Genomic DNA, 18,872 nt, shown 5'->3' on the forward strand with positions numbered 1-18,872 from the left:
AAGTAAAGTTACTTTCCTTTGAAATCTAAGTGCAAACTGTTAAGAGTCTGAGTTTGCAAGTTTGCTTGCAATGAATAACAGAGTCAAAAGCTGAGGTTCTGCAGTACACTGGCTAAAGTGCCATCAAAGCATTAATATAACCGTTAACAGCATTTCAGTGAAGCCTCCGTTTGTTAGGATTGGAGCTTTTTGTTCCTTTGTCTCTAACTATGTGAGATAAAAAATATCATGTATGTTAATGGACTAATTGCACTATCTGTTTTGTGTTATCTGAAAATATTTATTGGGAATTAAATTGGTTTACCAGCTGAGTGTGTGAATTTATAAACATAGTTATGAGATACCATTTTTTCCTAACTCCTGAAAAAAATACATCTTGATAGATTATCCCACCTGAAAAGGGGAATATTCTTTCTAGAAGGTTTTGTTATTTATAATAGTATAAATGTTGTTTGTGGATTTGTTTTAATAAATAGAAATGGGAAAAAGTACATGATATTTTATATTTGGATTTTAAACCTCGGGATCTAATACAACAGAATATAAACAGCGTTCTCCTTTCTTTGAATATATTGTGTGATAGTTGGAAGAAACATTTAAAAGACCATTACTGCAATATTTCAGGTGTCTTTTTATAAACAGCATTATATATTCAGGAGAATATAGCAGAATACACAAAATGGAAAATACAGTGGAGTGTTGCAGGATATAAAGTTTAGGAAAAAATTGTATTTAAATGTCATAGTTTTTACTGTTTATCTTCTGTCCATAGTCACTGTGCACTTTCAGTCTTTGAGATTGCTGGGTTCATCTGAGAGATGAATCTGCTGCTGGGTTCATCTGAGAGATGTACACATGTAAAAGAACAAATGCTGTTTGAATTATTTCTTCTTTTCTTTCTCTGTTTTAGGACTATAATCCAAGGGGCACTTTGTCAATTCATGTGTAAATATATTTTGTTGTTGTTTAAAAGTGCTACATGCAGAGTGAGTGGGATGCTGCAGAACTTGTAAGTCGTCAGGTCTCCAAGCAGCCAAATTTGAGGTTGTAAAATCAGTAACACATCAGAAAGGACCAGAAGGAAATGTGCCCCTTGGCTTTTCTTTTTATAGTCCTTTGAATTGAGGATGACCCTTACTATTCCAGCTGGCATAATCTTGGTGGCTCGCACAGTCAGTGTGCAAACCAACCATATGGTCACAGTCCTGCCAGGTTTCACTCAGAGCTGGCTTGGAGCTGTAGTCCTTTTAGACTTTCTTTGGATGCATGAGCATGCTTGATACCGTGAACAATTTGCCCTTGAGTCATGTGATGACATTGAGTATTAGTACCCTTCTTATTATGCCTTTCATTAATGGATTTAGCAGTGGTGTATGCTGTGTTCTCTGGAGCGTTCTTTTGAACCAGTCACAAATTTTCCATGCCACATACCCAGGTGCTGCGTGTGTGTAAATTTGCTTCTTTTTTTGGTGCTAACCAACTAGTTGCCCTCAGGTATGATTCTGGGCAATACTTGCTCAAGGCACCTCTCCCTATAGGCAGTACGTAGAAGACCATGTCAGGATTGTCTTCTTCTGCCCTAGAGAGGTCTCTAACACTGTCCTATTGACTAAGTCACCAAGCTTGTGCCCTTGCATGTTTTTATATGTCCCCTAGCCTTGTCCCGTGGCGTGTAATACACACCTTGGCATCACAGGATAAAAGCTTTACACCAGCAGGCCATGGCACAGCCCCTCCTGTTATTTCAGACTTACTATACTGAAACAAGAGCAAAATGTAGTAACTGCCTCCAGGCACCACACGGAGCCCAGAGGAAAAGCCAGGCCAATGGTGATGCCATAAGCAGTCATGCCTTTGCTAAGGGCAGTCATGGATCCAAGTCATTTTGGGCCGTTTGTCCTGGCATTGTGCTCTCTGAATTGGATGGCTTTAGAAACATAAAGCTAGCTTTGAGGGATCTCTAGTAGGCCATCTTAATTCTATGGGTACTATCACTGACCCTTTCTCGCTAATATCATAATCTTGTCAATAACTTTTTGCTCCTGCCTGCTACACTTGAAGGTGATTAGGAAGTATAGAAATTGGAACACATCAATTGCATTGATATTTTGTGCAAATGTAAGATAGTGCATACACTAACAAGCTTGCTTTTTGCTCTTCATCATTACTTAGATCAGGATCTCCATTAATTTATTTCTGTTTGAGAAAACCAAAATCAGGGACCAGGTTCTTGTCAGACTAAAAAGGAATTACTATAGGCTATATTTATAATAGGTAGACTGAAATAGCACATTGCACACATTTATCAGTGTGTTGTAACAGGGGTGCTACAACAAGGCTGTTGATGAATTGCAAAATGCTTACAAGCTTTTGTAGCTGCAGATGGCTGCTTTATGATCCTTTTGCATCAGTTATTAAATCTGCAAAAATGTTCATCACAATTGCTCTGTAATAGTTTTTCTCTAGCTTAAACTCTGTTAAACTGTTGTTTAGATGCAATTTATGCACATCAATCTGCATTTCTGCACGCAGAAAGCCTTACACAATTGACACAGCAGACAGAAGCGTACCGACCATTTTGGAGTAACTTTTGCCCCTAAATGGTATTCAGTATAGAGCCAGTTTATCTTCAGTCTGCACGTTGAATATAATGTAATTTACACAGTCCAGGCAAATAACTGGAGCATATTATAAAATTTAATTGTACATATCACACTAATAAAACTCAGGAGCAGGACCGAGCATTCTCCAATAGATACCCAGACAAGAGTAGAAAATCTTCTCAATATATCATAGCATAGATATTGAACTTAAATATTTTATGAACTTGTACAGTTCATATAAAGACAGGGTTCCAAAGATATATGCAGAACTGCTAGATTACAAGTAATACGAGATGAAAATGAAAGTTTAAAAAAAACCCCATTATCAAGAGCAGGAGAAACACTGGTAGTTGTTTGGATCCCGTATTTCATTGTGCAGTCAAAGCAGGACTGGAAGTTGTACCCCAGAGTGACTTCACATTACCGGGGCGCTTCTAGAAATAACAGCAGTTCCCAACTCAGCTGTATGCTAACCACCTCCCTCCCTTGCAGAATGGGGTTTTGCTGAGAAGTTTACAGGAGTACACCAACAAGATAAAATGTTTTCATTACTTTTTGTGCTATAAGTGGATGAAAAAAATATGATATGCATAACTGACCAACATTAAAACTTCCAAAACTTGTGCAATGTGTGTTTTGGTTCTTAGTCATGGGCAAAAGCAATTACCTTTATGCCATAAAATTCTTGATGTATTTTACTATTCTGTCTTGGGTTACTTTTATGTTACATTTCTGATGGTACTGCAGGATATTAAGACTGAAGTTATAAAATGGAATATGCAGGAGGACTCTAGTTTTCCCAGGAAACATTGTGGATATTAGTAGCAGTTACAAGAGAAGGCAAAAGAATTTTTTTAATCTTCAACCTGAAAAAAAATGTTGATGAGAAAAAAAAGAAGTGGAATCCAGCACAGTAAGACAGAGAGCAGTGACTTAAAGAGTATTCGGGAAAAGACAATCTGGTATTTGCAGCACAGTGAGATGAGGTTGTGGACTTGCTTGTGGCCATGCACGAGGATTCCTACATCATGGTCTGTGCATTTAAAATCTATGGAGCAAAGAAGTATGTTCAAGCAGCAACATGGGTGTTATCCATAATATAATATTACTCTTTCAAAAAAAAGACTTGCTTTTTCAATCTCTGCTGTGGCTCAAAGCTAAAATATTAATTTCTGTAATTTAGTCAATGGATTCTTTTACAGTTATTATTTCTATGAATATGTTCTTCCTTATGCTTTCCCAACAGCCTGGCTCTAATCCCTAAGTTTCAGCACCCACCATGTTGTCCAGGTGGTCCAGAGCAACATCTCTTTCCCAGTTTGTGCCAAGGTCATGATGATCTTGTAGCTACCTTTAGTGTCTCTTCTCTCCCATTTCCTGAGCCGTGAATACTCCCAGGTGACCCTATTCAGCTGCCCACATTTCAGGGTCTACCATATTATATCCTTCCGCTCATGCTGCCTAATCTGGCTGGCTCCAGAAAAGAAGGCAGGGGATAAACCCCATAATCTCACCTGCTTTGTAGGAGCAGATGGAAACAGAGGCACTTTCAGACAGATCCCAGCAAGAGAGAGAGGCACAAAACAACATGGGCAGCGAATGCGTAGCTACTAAAAATGTGAGAATCCTGCTTTTGCGTAGGGCTCTACATGTGCGTTATACTTCCTGGGCTGCCTTTTGATTCATTTTTGATGCTCAGCTTACCTTTCAGCATTGATATGCTGGACACACCATCTATTTTTAAAGATAAAGCTCAGGTCCGAAATGTAGCATTTGATCTACATACGGAGTCACTGAAGCTCCAGCAAATACCTTCCACAGCCACCTGCACTGTCTAAGAGTGGAGCCTGGTCTGCCTGGTGTACCTTGTCTAGCCTGGTCTACCTCATGTTTAGCAGCACTGAATAATGTGTTTTCAGATGACCCAGGACCGGGAATTTGGATGAGTTGCAGTGGCCCACAGCAAAACCTCAGAGCTGTTGGCCTCAGAAGAGAGTAAAGGATCTGTGGAAGTAGCTGATTTCTTCCACTCAGAGGCATTTGTTTCTCTGCTTCTGGGTGGCTATAGATAAACAACCCCTGGTCCAGAGGCTTAAAAGGAAAACCACAGCCCCTTTTGCTGTGGCACTGTTTCTTCTTAGGCCAATATACGAATTATTTCTGTTTTTGCTTTGGCCATGTTTTCTGTCTGTCTGCTAGCTCCAAAGAGGTTACTGTGATAACCCCGGGAGAGGGGGAACTGCTCTCTCCTGTGTGATTTCTCCCTGCCCTCCACCAGCTCTGCAGACCCAAAGAGCAAGGGCCAGCTATTCTCACCAGCACGTTTAATCACCCTGAGCAATGGGCAGGCCATGCAGGGGATACCAAATCCATAGCTTTTATGTGAAGAGAGGTCAAGATCTGTCAGCTTCAAACATCAACCTCATCCATGTGAAAAAAGAAGGTGAAAAAATTTTCAGAGCAATTCAGTCTCCATGGCAGGTGGAGGTGGAAGAAATATTTACTTTTTCAGATGCTCTCCTGAGCAGAATGTGAAAAGGAAGCAGAGACTTTGCGGAGAGCAAATCAAGGAGCACTGAAATGAAGGGGAAAATGCAGGATAATGTTTTTGCATGCGCTTACATGAAACTTTATAAAATCTACTGCTTCCTGAGAGAAAGTAATATTACCCATTGAATGACAGGCTGAACTAAATGAAAACGAACAGGACACTGGGTTTGAAGTCAACACACGCTATTACATCACGTAGAGACTTTGGTGGAAGTATTTCACTTAAAGGTCTTTGAGAATGAGAATTGTCATTTAGAAGCATGATTTCTGCCATACAACAGCAGAATTCATTGTAGATCAGCCGTTGCACCTTGAGCCTGTAACCACCCCTGTAAAGGACTGGAAGCTCTCCTTGCTCAAGGGTAACATGAAACCTTCCAGGTGGAACTCAAATTGCATTTTAAAGAATGTGTGATGGAAGCTTTTCCAAATGGATCAAGTCTTTAAACAATTTCACAAGATTTACGTTACTCTTCAGTGTTCAGTTGCAAGCCTAGACTCTGTGAAGTCCATCATCTTCCACATGGATTCTCCAAAGAGTTAATTCTACTTAGGAAGTGCTGACATGAGAAGTTATGTAAAACTCATTGTTTACTTTGAAGAATTTCTGTGGTGAAAAGTAAGATTCTTCTGGGTCAAAACACATTATTATATTTTTGATACTAAGTAGTTTCGTACTTAACATTTTTCTGTTGAATGCATGAAGGATTATTTTCCCTCCTTTTTCCTGTGAGAGCTGTAACTTCTTTTGTAGTTACCCAACCTTGTAGTTAACCAACCTTGTAGTTAACCAACAAGGTGGCTAGAGACACCTTACGGAGTGTATGGTTTGCAGACACTATCACAGTCATCCTGTCTACATTCTGACTGTATAAAGGTTATTTTAATAAGACACCTGATTTCTAAAAGTTTGTCCTAGGCTGCAGCCCTTTTAAAGAGAAGTCTTCACCTGTTTGCAGCTGAAGAAGATAGATTCCTTCTTCGATCAGAATAGTCTTTTTGTATTATTAAATAGTGACGGTCAAGTCAGATCACTTGTTGGGGGAAAACTGCAAGGAAAGGCTTTGCTCTAAGTTGTTATTCTAACTATCACTTCTTTTTCTCTGCTTTCAGAGGCTGGCAACAAGAAGCTAAAGAGCACGATACAGAGGAGCACAGAGACAGGAATGGCAGCAGAGATGAGAAGTCGTATGGTTCGACAGCCAAGTCGGGAATCCACTGATGGCAGCATAAATAGTTATAGCTCTGAGGGCAAGTAAGTGGCATTAAAAACATCAGTAATGTAGGAGAAGTTTCTTGTCTTTCTAAGAAAACTTGGGATGTGAACAGAGGTCCCAGCTCTGGCTGAAGGGGATAGCTCAGTGTACAGATTCTTCCTCTTGAAACGTTTGCAAAACTGAACTATTTTAGGCACAGAACACAAATTTATTGAAAATTGAAACAGAAATTGAGAGAGAGGACTTCTTAGGGATTCACATTTTCCCACATTTTCATCCAGTGAGGCATTTTGTTCATCAAAAGACAACTAAATTCAGACTGCATTATTCAAAACAAAACATAGGGGTACTTTTTCTTTGAGTTATGTTTGGATTAACTCAGAGTTAACTTCAGAAGTATGTAAATCCCTGTGATATGAAACTCTGTTCAGTAATACTATAGACAAAGTTTAGTTTGGAGCTGGTCCAAGTCTCTTATTGAAAATTGTAAACCCAGAGTCCAGCTGAAATCAGGCAGACAACTGTGGGCAATGGGGCAGCTGTTTTCATTCACTGCTGAATGACTCAGTATGTAGGAAAGGAGAACAAAGGCATATCTGACACAAAAATGTGCATGAATACTCCAGCCTCCTCACAGCTCTTGGTGGGACTCTACTGTGTGTGCTAAAGCACAGTGGTCACTAGGGAATTCTTAGAAGATGCCTCCCCACAAAAGGGGAAACTGGGGGTAGGCAAATCCACCCTATAGACCTGGAAAAAGTGAGAGATGGGGACTTCTTTGGCTTCATTTTTTTATGTGCTTACTGTGTTACCACCAATTGCTACTGCACATTGTATACGGCACGAAGAGCCAGGGGCAGCCATGGTGGTGGTGAGGAGCTGTGTAAAGGTACAGTTTCTCCATCATCAGATGATCTCGCCACCCTCATTTTTTTACAATGAGGGTGGTGAGGCACTGGAACCGGTTGCCCAGAGAAGTTGTGGATGCCCCACCATTGGAAGTGTTCAAGGTCAGGTTGGGTGGGGCTTTGAGCGACCTGATCTAGTTAAAGATGTCCCTGCCCATGGCAGGGGGGTTGGACTAGATGATCTTTAAAGGTCCCTTCCAACCCAAACCATTCTATGATTCTATGATTATGCTAAGAATTGCAGGAGTCATATAAGAAAAAAGGCTCCATCATGAATAACTCAAAAACAAAGTAGTTAAGCAAGCAGTTAAGAGTGAAGGACAAAAGTAAAACACCCCACTATTTTTTCCAGTATGGTCCCACGATAGGGCATTACCTTTACCCTTCAGCACTTCATCCTGCCATCCTTCTTCCTTTGTCTAGGCTGGAGTGTCAGTCTGTAAGGGACCAGTCACTTACCACGGTGACGAAGGGACACATAAACTGGACCCTGCTAAGGAGGAGCTGGGGGAGCCTGTTTCCCTGGTTAGCAATACAGGAGAGGTGGGAGCCCAGCAGTGACAGTGAGGAGCTTTTCAGGGGAACAGCCTAATCATTTGCTCCACCTTCAGAGTGTGGAAACAGATTTGGCAGGGCTGGGGTGGCCAGGGTCTGGATCTGGAGGTCACAGCAGGCATCTGGAGGAGAGAAACTGCAAGGTAGAGCCTTAAATTGTTGACTTTAGAATCAGCCTCTGAGCAAGGCAGTGAAGAGAGCAAGCCTGGGAGGTAAATGGGGTGCTTGCTTCTTGTTGGGACATATAGCAGGCTGGGTGTGTATATTGGGACTTAGTTTGAAAATTATCCTTTAGAAGTAGGTCAGTCTTCAAGGTAAAGTGAGCTATCATAAGCTGGTAGTCACACTACCTGCATCTTATGTCTTGTTTCTGTCTCCTTAGCTCCTGTGCCTGCTCCCCATCTTTTGCTGCCCCAGCTCTCTCATACAATAGATTTCTTCACATCTGACCATGTTTGTCCTGCTTTTCCGATCCATACTTTTGGCACCAGCTCCCTAACTTTTCACTATGTTTCTGTCCCAGGCTTCTGGTTTGATAGAGTTACCAGCTCTTCTGGTTGATTCCTGATCCTCATTATACCTCAACTTCATTTCCTGACTTCAAACCCATTTCACACTTGACCTTAGCCTTAACCAATGTCCCTGATCTCCACATCCCTATTCCAATTCCTGGCAAGACTAAAGAAACAGTGAGGCCAGTGAAGTGAGAACACCACCAATATCTAACAGTGACTCTGAAGGGAAGCCCAGGAGAATGGGCCAAAGGAAGCAGATAACAAAACTCAGGTGAAACAGTTAAATATATCTTGATGCAATGCAGGAAGAGAAACATTCCATAAACAGGACATAATGCCAAAAGTAAAAGGGGTACCAGGGGGCTCTGTTCATCATGGTGCTGTACTTTGTGGCTTAGAAAACTTCTTTAAAGTCTTCTGGTTTTCTACGATTCTGTGATTTAGCTGTAGATCAAATCCTCAAGTGAATTCACTTGAGTTTGATAGAATAATGTTAGTTTACAGTAGCCCTGGGTTTAGTTCACAGTGAATGAAGAATGTTAACTACAGAGATTCTTGTAAGAAAGATTACCAATTAAACAATCTTCTACTGTATAATCACTTCCCCTACGTGCATCACTGCCCACTTTTTAGAACATGAGTTGGACACAAATGCAAAAGGAGGGGAAGCTGCACAACTGCATCACATAATCAGGGGTATATGCACTGTGCCAGCTGATCCTAAAACCTTCTCCCTCTCTCCTTCCTTCTTCCAGGCCTTTTTTGAATGTTAGAAATGTCACCTTTAACTTCAGTTGTTATTTCTAGTGTGAGCATGAATCAGTTTTTGATAGCACCTTGTATTCAGACTTCCCCTACATTTGAATAGTGAAGCTGTTTGCTAGTTGTTTCCTGTATCCTGTGAGATTCCCATCAAAATCAGCAAGAGCTTGACTTTGGTTGCTTGAGTAGTATTTTGTCTTCCGTTCACTCTTGACATTACTGTAGGTGGGTAACATGACAATTAGGAAGTGCTTGTGTTAAGTTTGGACAGGCTACTTTTCCTTCCTGGTGTGTGTACATTATGATACTGGCTTTACTTCCAGGATGCCAGTTTATTGGCAGTATCATGCCTTATCCTGCATTTCATAAGTCCAATCAGATGCGTAGCTCAGCTGAGAATGCAGAGTCCTACAGTAGATACCCCAGGTACCATGTTAGGTTCTTCTGCTTGACCCATAACCTGAGTTTAGTGAATTAGAATTAATGCACTTTGAGGTGAATAGAGTACTTCACACCCTTCATTATATGTATAGCTAGAGGTGTCTGAAAAGTGAGAAGGCTCTCAAGTGAAGATTTTCAATGTTGTTAGTCGTTCCATAGCAAAAAGGTAACAGGCGTTTTGGGGAAAAAGGGCAAAGAAATGAGCAAGAAACTTTTCATAGTAGGGGCAAGAGTGAACGGGTAGTGCCACTGGGGAGAGAAGCAGACTGTGTGTCTTGTCAGGTGGGGTGGGTGGCTTGAACCTGCATCTCAAGGTTAGGTGAATGCTGTAACTGGTGGGCTGATGGTTGAACTGGAGACCTTGAGGTTCTTTTCCTCCTCCATCTAAAGAAACCTTCTTAAATATGATTTAAAACAAAACTTCTGTGAAAAGCTTGTCTTTTGGTAAATCAGAGCTTTCTAGTGAAAAGCACTCTGCTGATATTTTTTGGCCAGCTTTAGTTACAGGCAGTCTATACATTTATGCAGGCATAGTAAGATCAGTTAGTTTTGAAGAGAGGAACGGACTTTTTCTATCCAACTAACTGGGGTTTGCAGAGAATTTTCAGTGTGAATTGAATGACTGGAGCACATAAGCCTGATCTGTGGAAATCAAAGCTTTTCATGCTAGGTGTTTTTATTAGGAAGTTTTGTGATTATTTGCTCCAGTCTAATAGGGAATTTCCTTTGAGGGAGAAGCAGATACAGAATGGTGGATGGCCTGCCGGGTAAGATGCTATCTAGATTTGGTTCAAAGTCTGTTCTTCTGTTCCTCATAATTGTGATGAGGAAGACAAAGCTGAGTCTCCCCACCATGGATCATTCTCTGTCTCTCTCTCTTTTTCGTTGTTTGTTTCTTTTGTTATTGTTTGGAGAATGTATATCTATTAAAAAGAAAGTGGAGATTCTGGAATACAAACAAGCAGCTTGGAAAAGCACATATATTCTATGCCGATGTATTACAGTTCAGTTTGTGTCCTGAAAGAGGGGTGGGTACCAACTGTAGATCCAGATGTGGCTACGAGAATATTTTGGCTAGGGAGTGGCATCAGGTTTAGCTCTAATCAACACTAGCAGTACCTGCCAGTTCACTGCTTCATTAAACAGCTGCAACAATCAGATTAATTTAGCATATACATCTGTTTTCCGTGTTAGTTCTAACTGATGCGGATGGGGTTTGGATGTATGTATAGACATAAAACAGTATTACAAGGTAAATCAAGCATTCAAGAATGAAGAATGATAGGCTATTAAATTTCATGAGGCATTTTATGTTTTCCCATACAAGGTCACTCATAGTTTTTTCACCTGTCAGGCTCTTTGCTGCTCCTGGAGAACTCCTTAGCAAGAACTGTTTTATGGACTGCTTTGGGTCCATGTGCAGAATTTCACTACACTTCTTTGGGGTCCATGGGAGACAGCTCATTCCTGATGCTGCAGATCAATTTGTGGTTGCACATCCTGAGCTGATTGCCTCGTATAAGTAGTGCTTTCGAGGTAAATACTGTAGGACAATAGAAATTAATCCTGTTCTTATGCTTAACCAGCTTTCTTTTTACTTCAGCTTAATATTTCCTGGAGTACGGCTGGGCGCTGACAGTCAGTTTAGTGATTTCCTCGATGGACTGGGACCTGCACAGTTAGTAGGCCGACAGACACTAGCAACCCCTGCCATGGGTAAGAATAATATGTTCTCCTCTGTTAAATGAATAATAAGCCAATTAACTAACGTACACACTGCCAGACTACAGCACCAAAAAGACTTTTACAAAGTGGCTTCCTTCACTGTAAACATGAAGATCCTATATGCAGTCACTGGTATTTCTAGCGTGCTAGCATCCAAAATGGGGTGAGAAACAGTATTTGCTCCGTATGTGAGGTGTCTGCTTATCTCATTTTCAATTTGAAGATAGGGGTTGCACTTTACTTCCCACTCAAAATTATTGTGGCTTCTCCAATTGTAGCTCACTGCAAAATCCCAGCTGTTCAGAGTTTATATTTACTTGCCACAGATTATATTGGATGTGACAGTTTCTGGCCAAACTCTGCACTTGTCCAAGCATAGTTCATCCTGAAGTAACCCCAGAATGTGAAACTTCTGCCCACATTTGCAATGCCCAATAACCACTTGCTGATAAAACCAGTGTTTGTCATGAAAGAGACAAAATCCTTTTCTACAGTAGCTGCCTGGGCCTATCTGTGGTCTTCTCTGTATTCCAGACCAGTCTGGATTTCCCTATAGTAGCATTAGCTGTATCTTAGTTATGACTAGGGTATGAGTGTAGAAGGAGTACAACAGCACAGTACTGTGTAAGTATCTTTGGAAAGATTTGGTAATTTATTGCTTATATATGAGCAATTCTTAGACATGCTTTAGGATGCTAAGTGACGAGTCCTTGATCCACTACTGTAACCATACTTTTTCTGATGGAAATTATAAATGGCCAATGCTTCAGAACAGCTGTCTTGGAAGAATCAGCTTCAGGAAGGGCTACTGAGACTCTTCTGAAAAAGGAGAGAGAAACAGAAAGAAAAATTGCAGAAGAGAGTGTTCCTCTCCCAACTCATGAGCAGGAGACAGAAAATTTCTTGAGATTGCTTTGAGTACCCCATAAGGCAAGGGTTGCTGTATAAGTCCAAATAACTGCTACTTTTCTATTGCATTAATAAGCACCAAACTTGTTAAATACATTTTTTTAGGTTTTGAAAGAGAAGATATTTGTGAGATGATTTGCCCAATAAAAATCCAAGTGGCTCTATTGGTATGAATATAAGGGTCTAGATTTCTTCCATCTCTTTATTTTAATCTTGATTTCTGACTAAATATTTTTCTGCAGATTACTTGAGTAATACGTTTATTTTCACTTCTTAGAACTGCTTTATCTATTAGAGGCTCAAGTTCTGGCCCCCAGAAAAGCACTCAGTCATGCTTTTTAACAATTTTCAGAAGACCTTCTATGTTGCATCCTTTCACTAGTGATGATTTGAAAATGTTTGTATTATCGCTCCCCCTTCTGGTTCCCTGTCGCATGTTTTATTTTGGATATGCGATACGGAGATGTGCTCTTAAAAAGGCTGGTTGGCATTTTCCTGTGAACTATTTTTAGTGCAACACAGAGCTCTGTTTATTCAAGCAAGGTTTGCTTGATAAAAAAATCTTCCCTGCTACTCCGTCATACCTCAAATACCAAGGCATAAACACTTGCTTTAATATTCTGTTAGACAAGTATGTGAAAATCTCATACCCAGTTAATTTCAAAATGCTGTCTTTCTAAATCCAGGCCCTGAATTCTACAGTTCAGGACCATCTATTTGTGAGCGTGGTTTTTTAGACAATCAGAGTTGACATGTCAAATATATACATACACACGTGTTTCATGGATATATATAGTTCATTTATTTGCACAGGCGTCATGTAGCTGCCCATGTCATACTGTGCATTTTTTATCCTAAATGGCCTGTTAGATTTCTACCCAGCTGATTCCATGATATATGAAACCATAGAGATATAAAGCTTTGAGCATCAGCCCATAGTTGACTTCCCTTGCATTTTGCATCTAGATCAGAACAGTGCTTGGTCTCGGACTAAACAGTTTCCTTTTTCTGCAGAAAATGTCATTTGTCAGAACTCAGGCAGGGAAACAAGTTTGACTATTTAGTAGCAAAAGCAGCTTCTTATTTTAACATGTTGCGTCATTTTATTCACACCAAAAATGGGTGTGGAATATTGATGAAAACAGGAAAATTGTCACCCCTGTACTTGTTGGAGGCTTTTGCAGAAACAAAGACCTCTTTTGAGCTCCTGGGGGGCAGGACATCGTTCTCTGAAGCTGTGCTATGACTGTGTGACTCGTCCAGTTGGTGTCTCTGCCTTAGGCTGAGGATCCAAGTCAGGCAATTGTAGTTACAGAAGAAGGTTTCAATGTTAGCCTCTGCCAGCAGTTCTTCCTGCTACATCAGACAAGGAGCCTTCGCACTGCCAGCTCTTGTATCTCAGCTTGGAGGCAGAAACTTCCAGCCAAGGGGATTTCTGAACATGAGTTTGGCTTTTAGGCTCTGAGTGTGGGACCACTGTCAGGGCAGCGCACGTCAGTGACCAGCACACTGGGGCAACAGTCCTAGGTAGGACGTCTCTGGATAATTCTCCAGTGCAAAATTAAAGGTGTGGTGGTTATACCAGAGTGTTGCTGTAAATTTGCCTGCCTCCATGGATCAGAAATACTGAGCTCTGGTATAAACCACACACCAAGAGAGGGCACCGTGCTCCCTAAGTATATATCTTTTAGTCCTGGTTTAAGGGTGGAGAAGTTAAAGGGATCAGGAGGAGAGGTGACAAGCACACTAATGCAGCAGACTAGTAGCAAACTAGTGTTTCTGTTTCTCACTCTCATAGCCTATCTCCCGGGCCGTACTGCTTCTCTAAAATGTGGGCTTCTTTCTTCTCCCTCTCAGGTGACATCCAGATTGGAATGGTGGATAAAAAGGGCCAGTTAGAAGTAGAAGTCATTAGAGCCCGTGGCCTCACACAAAAACCTGGCTCCAAATCTACCCCGGGTAAGGAAAAAAGAAAATAAACAGAAAACAAGAATATGAAATATGCTGATGAACTGGGGATCAGAGACTTTTTGAGCTCCTCGTTAGCTGTCACTATATTTGCATTTGTTTAGTTTGCTTTTCAACAAGGAATGTGTGCGTGGATATATCCTTGCTACCAATGTCCACTTCTTACCTCCTTGCATCTGCCAGTTGCATGCCACCTTTCAAGGAATGATTTTCAGCAACTCAACATCTGTTCTGGAAGGAACATTTGCAGAAGTATTTCTGTGTATCTTAGGCAAGTAATATATATCAGAGGGGATTTGTCAATGTAGATTAAGACCTTTGTGTTTGTTCCACATCAAAACAAGAGATGGAGAAGAAATGAAAGTGCTTTGAACAAACAGCTTAACGAACCTACATGCCACGGTCTTCTGTACGCAACAGTGCTTCAAGACAGCAGGTTATGCTAGTGCCAGTGTCAATAACTTGTATAATGAATGAGATTTAATATTGTATCATTTTATAAGGGCATTTTTGGAAGTTCTGGTTATTTATAAAAATCTTTATTAGAAGAGGTGTATCATCTCCACCACAACCACTGCTTATCATAACTGGAACAGTTGTTTTAGATAACAATTCGCCAAAATGGTACTTTACTTCCTCCTTAGGAGCTGAAGACAAAAGTGCAATTAATGTCTGTGTTATCTGAGTGACTTAGTTTTAAATATTCCTTTCAATGAAACATCAGTCTTTTGTTTTAAAATATCTCTGACCCCTAACCATACATAGAGACTCCAGAGTGACACTTAATTCCTGGCAAAGGGAAGTGTTTTTAAAACGACAGACATGAAACAGAATTGTTGTTAGTAACATCTTGGATAATTAAATTCAAGGTTTATAAAAATCAAATTGATTTCTTATGGGCTGTGTCATTTATTTTATAAATATAATTGTATTCAGATTATACAGTGAAGATAGCATGTGTCATTTTCTTTCCACTCAGCTTCCTTTTAAGGCATTTGTCCTCCAGCTCAGATGTGCAATGTAGAAGTTTTTAAATCCAAACATAAAATTAATGATGTTCTGTTTGCAGCTCCATATGTCAAAGTGTATTTATTGGAAAACGGAGCATGTATAGCTAAGAAGAAGACAAGAATTGCACGGAAGACCCTTGATCCTTTGTACCAACAGACACTGGTTTTTGATGAAAGTCCACAGGGTAAAGTCCTTCAGGTCAGTTGCTTTTTAATCCCATTTTAGGCTATCATTTGGAGAAGCCCTTGCATGTTTACTTAAGTTTAAGCAATATGCATAAACCCATTCGAACTCACAAAGCATTTAATTTTTTAAATACCAGCAAACACATCCTTGTGGCTTGTGGTTTCAGACCTGTGAAATGTCTGGCTGTATTAAACATTTCTCTTTTGTTGACTCTCGCTCCTGTCCTGCCATTAGGTTTTCCCGCAAGAGGGAGCAATCATTCACCCTTAAGAATAACATTTTCCTTACACAAACACATAACGAAATACAGCAGAACTGAACATGTAAGCATGGGTTTTGGGACAACGCTGAACCTGTATTTTATGTTCTTCCAGGTAATAGTTTGGGGAGACTACGGCCGAATGGACCACAAATGCTTCATGGGAGTTGCCCAGATCCTTCTGGAGGAACTGGATCTGTCCAGTGTGGTAATAGGCTGGTATAAATTATTTCCACCTTCATCACTAGTGGATCCAACCTTGACTCCCCTGACACGCAGGGCTTCCCAGTCATCTCTGGAAAGTTCAACTGGGCCTCCCTGCATTAGATCATAGTAGCAGGTGCTGTCTAATAAAAACTTCACCCAGGATAACAATTGGAACCAGATATTCACATGATCAAAAAACACTGTTGGAGAGAGACAATCACTTCTGTTTTTGCTTGTAGTAGTTATCCAAAAATATGTCTGTTTGTTGAGAGATGGCTTAAATTGATAGAACAAAGGTATATCACATACGGCCAATCTATTAGCGGCTATCACCAATGCTTATAATGATCAAAAAAAAAGAGAGAGAGAGAGAGAGAGAGAGAGAGACCTTTAGATTTGAACTAAGTCAAAGATGAGCCAAACTGGAAGCTCTCACTCTGTTAACAATGTCGTATTTTTCACATTTTGACAGAGCCCTCAAGCAGTGTTACCTTCCTGGTGTTTCAGCAGTTTTTCTGTACTTGTCACTTCCACTAGTTTTTTGCCATGTGATTCTGCTAGTTTTGTAGAAGTCCTCACAACGCTAACAGAGACCCTTCCTTTCTTTTTCTAAACCAAACAAAAAAGGGCTGAAGCATATCTCTGTAAGCATCGTTAAAGTGTTCAACAGCCACAGTTACGATTCCAGCGAGTTCAAATCGTTTCTCAGTTCTGGTACTTCCAAGTCTCTCACGTGGGAACCCAGAACAAATGACCAATCTAAGTTATATTAAAAATAAATAATCATCACAGTGCCACTTTTCCTTTGTAAAAAGCAGATATGTTTGCATTATATATAGTAACTTTTATGTTTATGATGTTTTGCATGGAAGAATTTTGAAGAATTCTGCAACTACTGCTGGGGACTGGTATAAAGCAGCTTTAGTCTTAATTTTGACATTGAATATGTTACTGGTAATGCAGTTTTCCTCTTAGAAATGGAGAGGAAATATTTACATTTCTGTGTATAAATGTATATTTGACTTCCCAAAAAGTTGACCAGGAATGGATTGAGCATATGACACTTTCAGCTGTACCCAGGCTTCTCTGATGTGTGTCGCTTCAGACGCACCTGTCTGCCCTGGATAGAGCATGGTATGAGTTGTTCAGTGTTTCACTGGAAATTCCAGTTGAAATATTCTGCACTTACTAATGTTTTTATCAAATTTTAGTTTACATTTCTTTGAGATTGATGCAAGCACAAGGCTTGATTTTTTAACGCAAGATATCTTACTTTTTGGAGAAAAAACAAGTCAAATTTCAATTTGCTTTTTATTCATTTGAGTTGTTCTTGGCCTTGAAATCCCTTGTGATATTCTGTAAATGTGCGAACAACTGCAGATTCCTGCAGGTGCATTGATATGTTTCCCCTCCTTTTACAGGCCATTCAATTTTGTGATCACACAAATAGAGCAGCATGACTTGGAACTGTTCAAAGCTGCATGCACGTTTTGTAAAAAGAGATGAAAAAGGTTATTTAATAATGTATGTTAGTTCCACATAGGCCAGCTTGTATGTTGCATGTACTTGTACAGTTTGCTCGTAATTACTATACTGAAGTAACCAAGAAATCTAAGCCATCCATTTTTCTTATAGACATTTTGCAGGTTTTAGCCAGGCTAGGTCTGTGAGTCTGGTGCTAAATGTCTATAGATGGACTTTATTTTTTACCCTATGGAAAACGTGATGTAGTATGGACCAAATTCCTTCTAATAACTATTTTGGTGTAGATTCCTACTGTGGGGCTGTAACACATGTAGAAACTGTGTACACACTAGGTTTTAATTCATAGACATACTGCCTGCACCAAGTGAACTATTTATTATTACTCAACACGTGGGAATTATTCTGCCCATCTTTCCATAGGGCGCAGATTGGTTACTGCTCGACCTGCTGAGCAGGAAGAACTCAAGCATTGGTGCACTACTACTAGATCCTGTTCTGTCTTAGTGGCCAAAAACCAACTAGTTATAATTCGATAGTATATTTCTATATTGACCACTTGTCTTAACACTCCCCTGTGCTTTTAAATGAACTTCCAACTCATGTTATGTAAACATGTTTAATAAAATTTCCTTTTCATGTCCAGTGTAGTAGTTGTGCTCTCTGTATGTTCTGAGGTTCATCTGTGATTCTGCTTGCTGCAGGACTGTGTGAAATGTGTTAAGGAACAGTAAAATGATAAGTAATTTCTATGGTTCTTTTGATCGCTGTAATAGTGTATGTTGAAATCTGGGGCCAAAAGCTGAGGCCTGGTGAAAGTTGTGTTTGGTTGGCTTCCTTTTCACCAAGAAAGGAGTCAAATTGTGCTCTCATTCGTTGAAGCAGGCAAATTGAAGTCAAAACTAATTTAGCCAAACGGCAATCTGGTGAAATCAGATCAGCTTATTGGAGTTGAGTGATGCTGCGTCTGCTTGCACTAGGTCAGCAGGGCGATATGTGTTAGAGCAACACACCAGCTCTCCATTTGGTGTGTGCTGAGCCTTTATGACATGAGAACTCCTAATCTTTTGCACTTTTTAAACCCAGAAATATGTCCTTCTATTGAAATGCCCTTATGGACAATGCTTTATAGAAATTTACCCGAGAGCAGAATTTGGCGCTACATTTTATTAGAGAAGCAAAGATTATGTACTTTGTTTGATTTTTAGTTTTCCATGTCCCACAGACACCTGATCACAATTTAAAAATAACATAAAGACAATATTGCCTCACTTTGAACACTTTTGTTTATTACTTTATTTATCTGAATACATGGTTAAGCTACTGAAAAAATGAATAATTAAACATGGTAAATCTCTGAACAAAAGGCATGTTACATTTCTGCTTCTGTGTGGTGGGAGTGATCTGTTTAAATACCGAATTTGTCATACTGTTGCAAAAAGCCCTCAATTTCATAAATCTCATGGCGTTGAATATTCTGTCCAATACTAGGATATCTTTTCCTTTCTGATCCTGAGCAATAAATAAAGTTTAGCATTTCTGATCCCCCCCCAGAGCACAGAATATATGGCAGC

The 18,872-nt window shown here is 40.0% G+C and overlaps 1 protein-coding gene across 11 annotated transcripts in view; it reads left to right on the forward strand.

The window, feature by feature from the left end:
• The window catches only part of RIMS1 (regulating synaptic membrane exocytosis 1), a 355,711-nt gene extending 337,194 nt beyond the window's left edge, over positions 1-18,517 (forward strand). For all 11 annotated transcript variants that reach the window (XM_072855284.1, XM_072855285.1, XM_072855274.1 and 8 more), the window contains 5 exons: positions 6,267-6,408; positions 11,155-11,267; positions 14,043-14,144; positions 15,223-15,362; positions 15,725-18,517. In XM_072855284.1, the coding sequence (XP_072711385.1) occupies positions 6,267-6,408; positions 11,155-11,267; positions 14,043-14,144; positions 15,223-15,362; positions 15,725-15,943 (716 nt within the window). In that variant the 3' untranslated portion in view covers positions 15,944-18,517. The remainder of the gene's footprint in view (positions 1-6,266; positions 6,409-11,154; positions 11,268-14,042; positions 14,145-15,222; positions 15,363-15,724) is intronic.
• Positions 18,518-18,872: the final 355 nt, after the last annotated feature.

The sequence above is a fragment of the Ciconia boyciana genome, chromosome 3 (genome assembly GCF_034638445.1).
Source record: "Ciconia boyciana chromosome 3, ASM3463844v1, whole genome shotgun sequence".
In the NCBI taxonomy this organism is placed as follows: Eukaryota; Metazoa; Chordata; class Aves; order Ciconiiformes; family Ciconiidae; genus Ciconia; species Ciconia boyciana.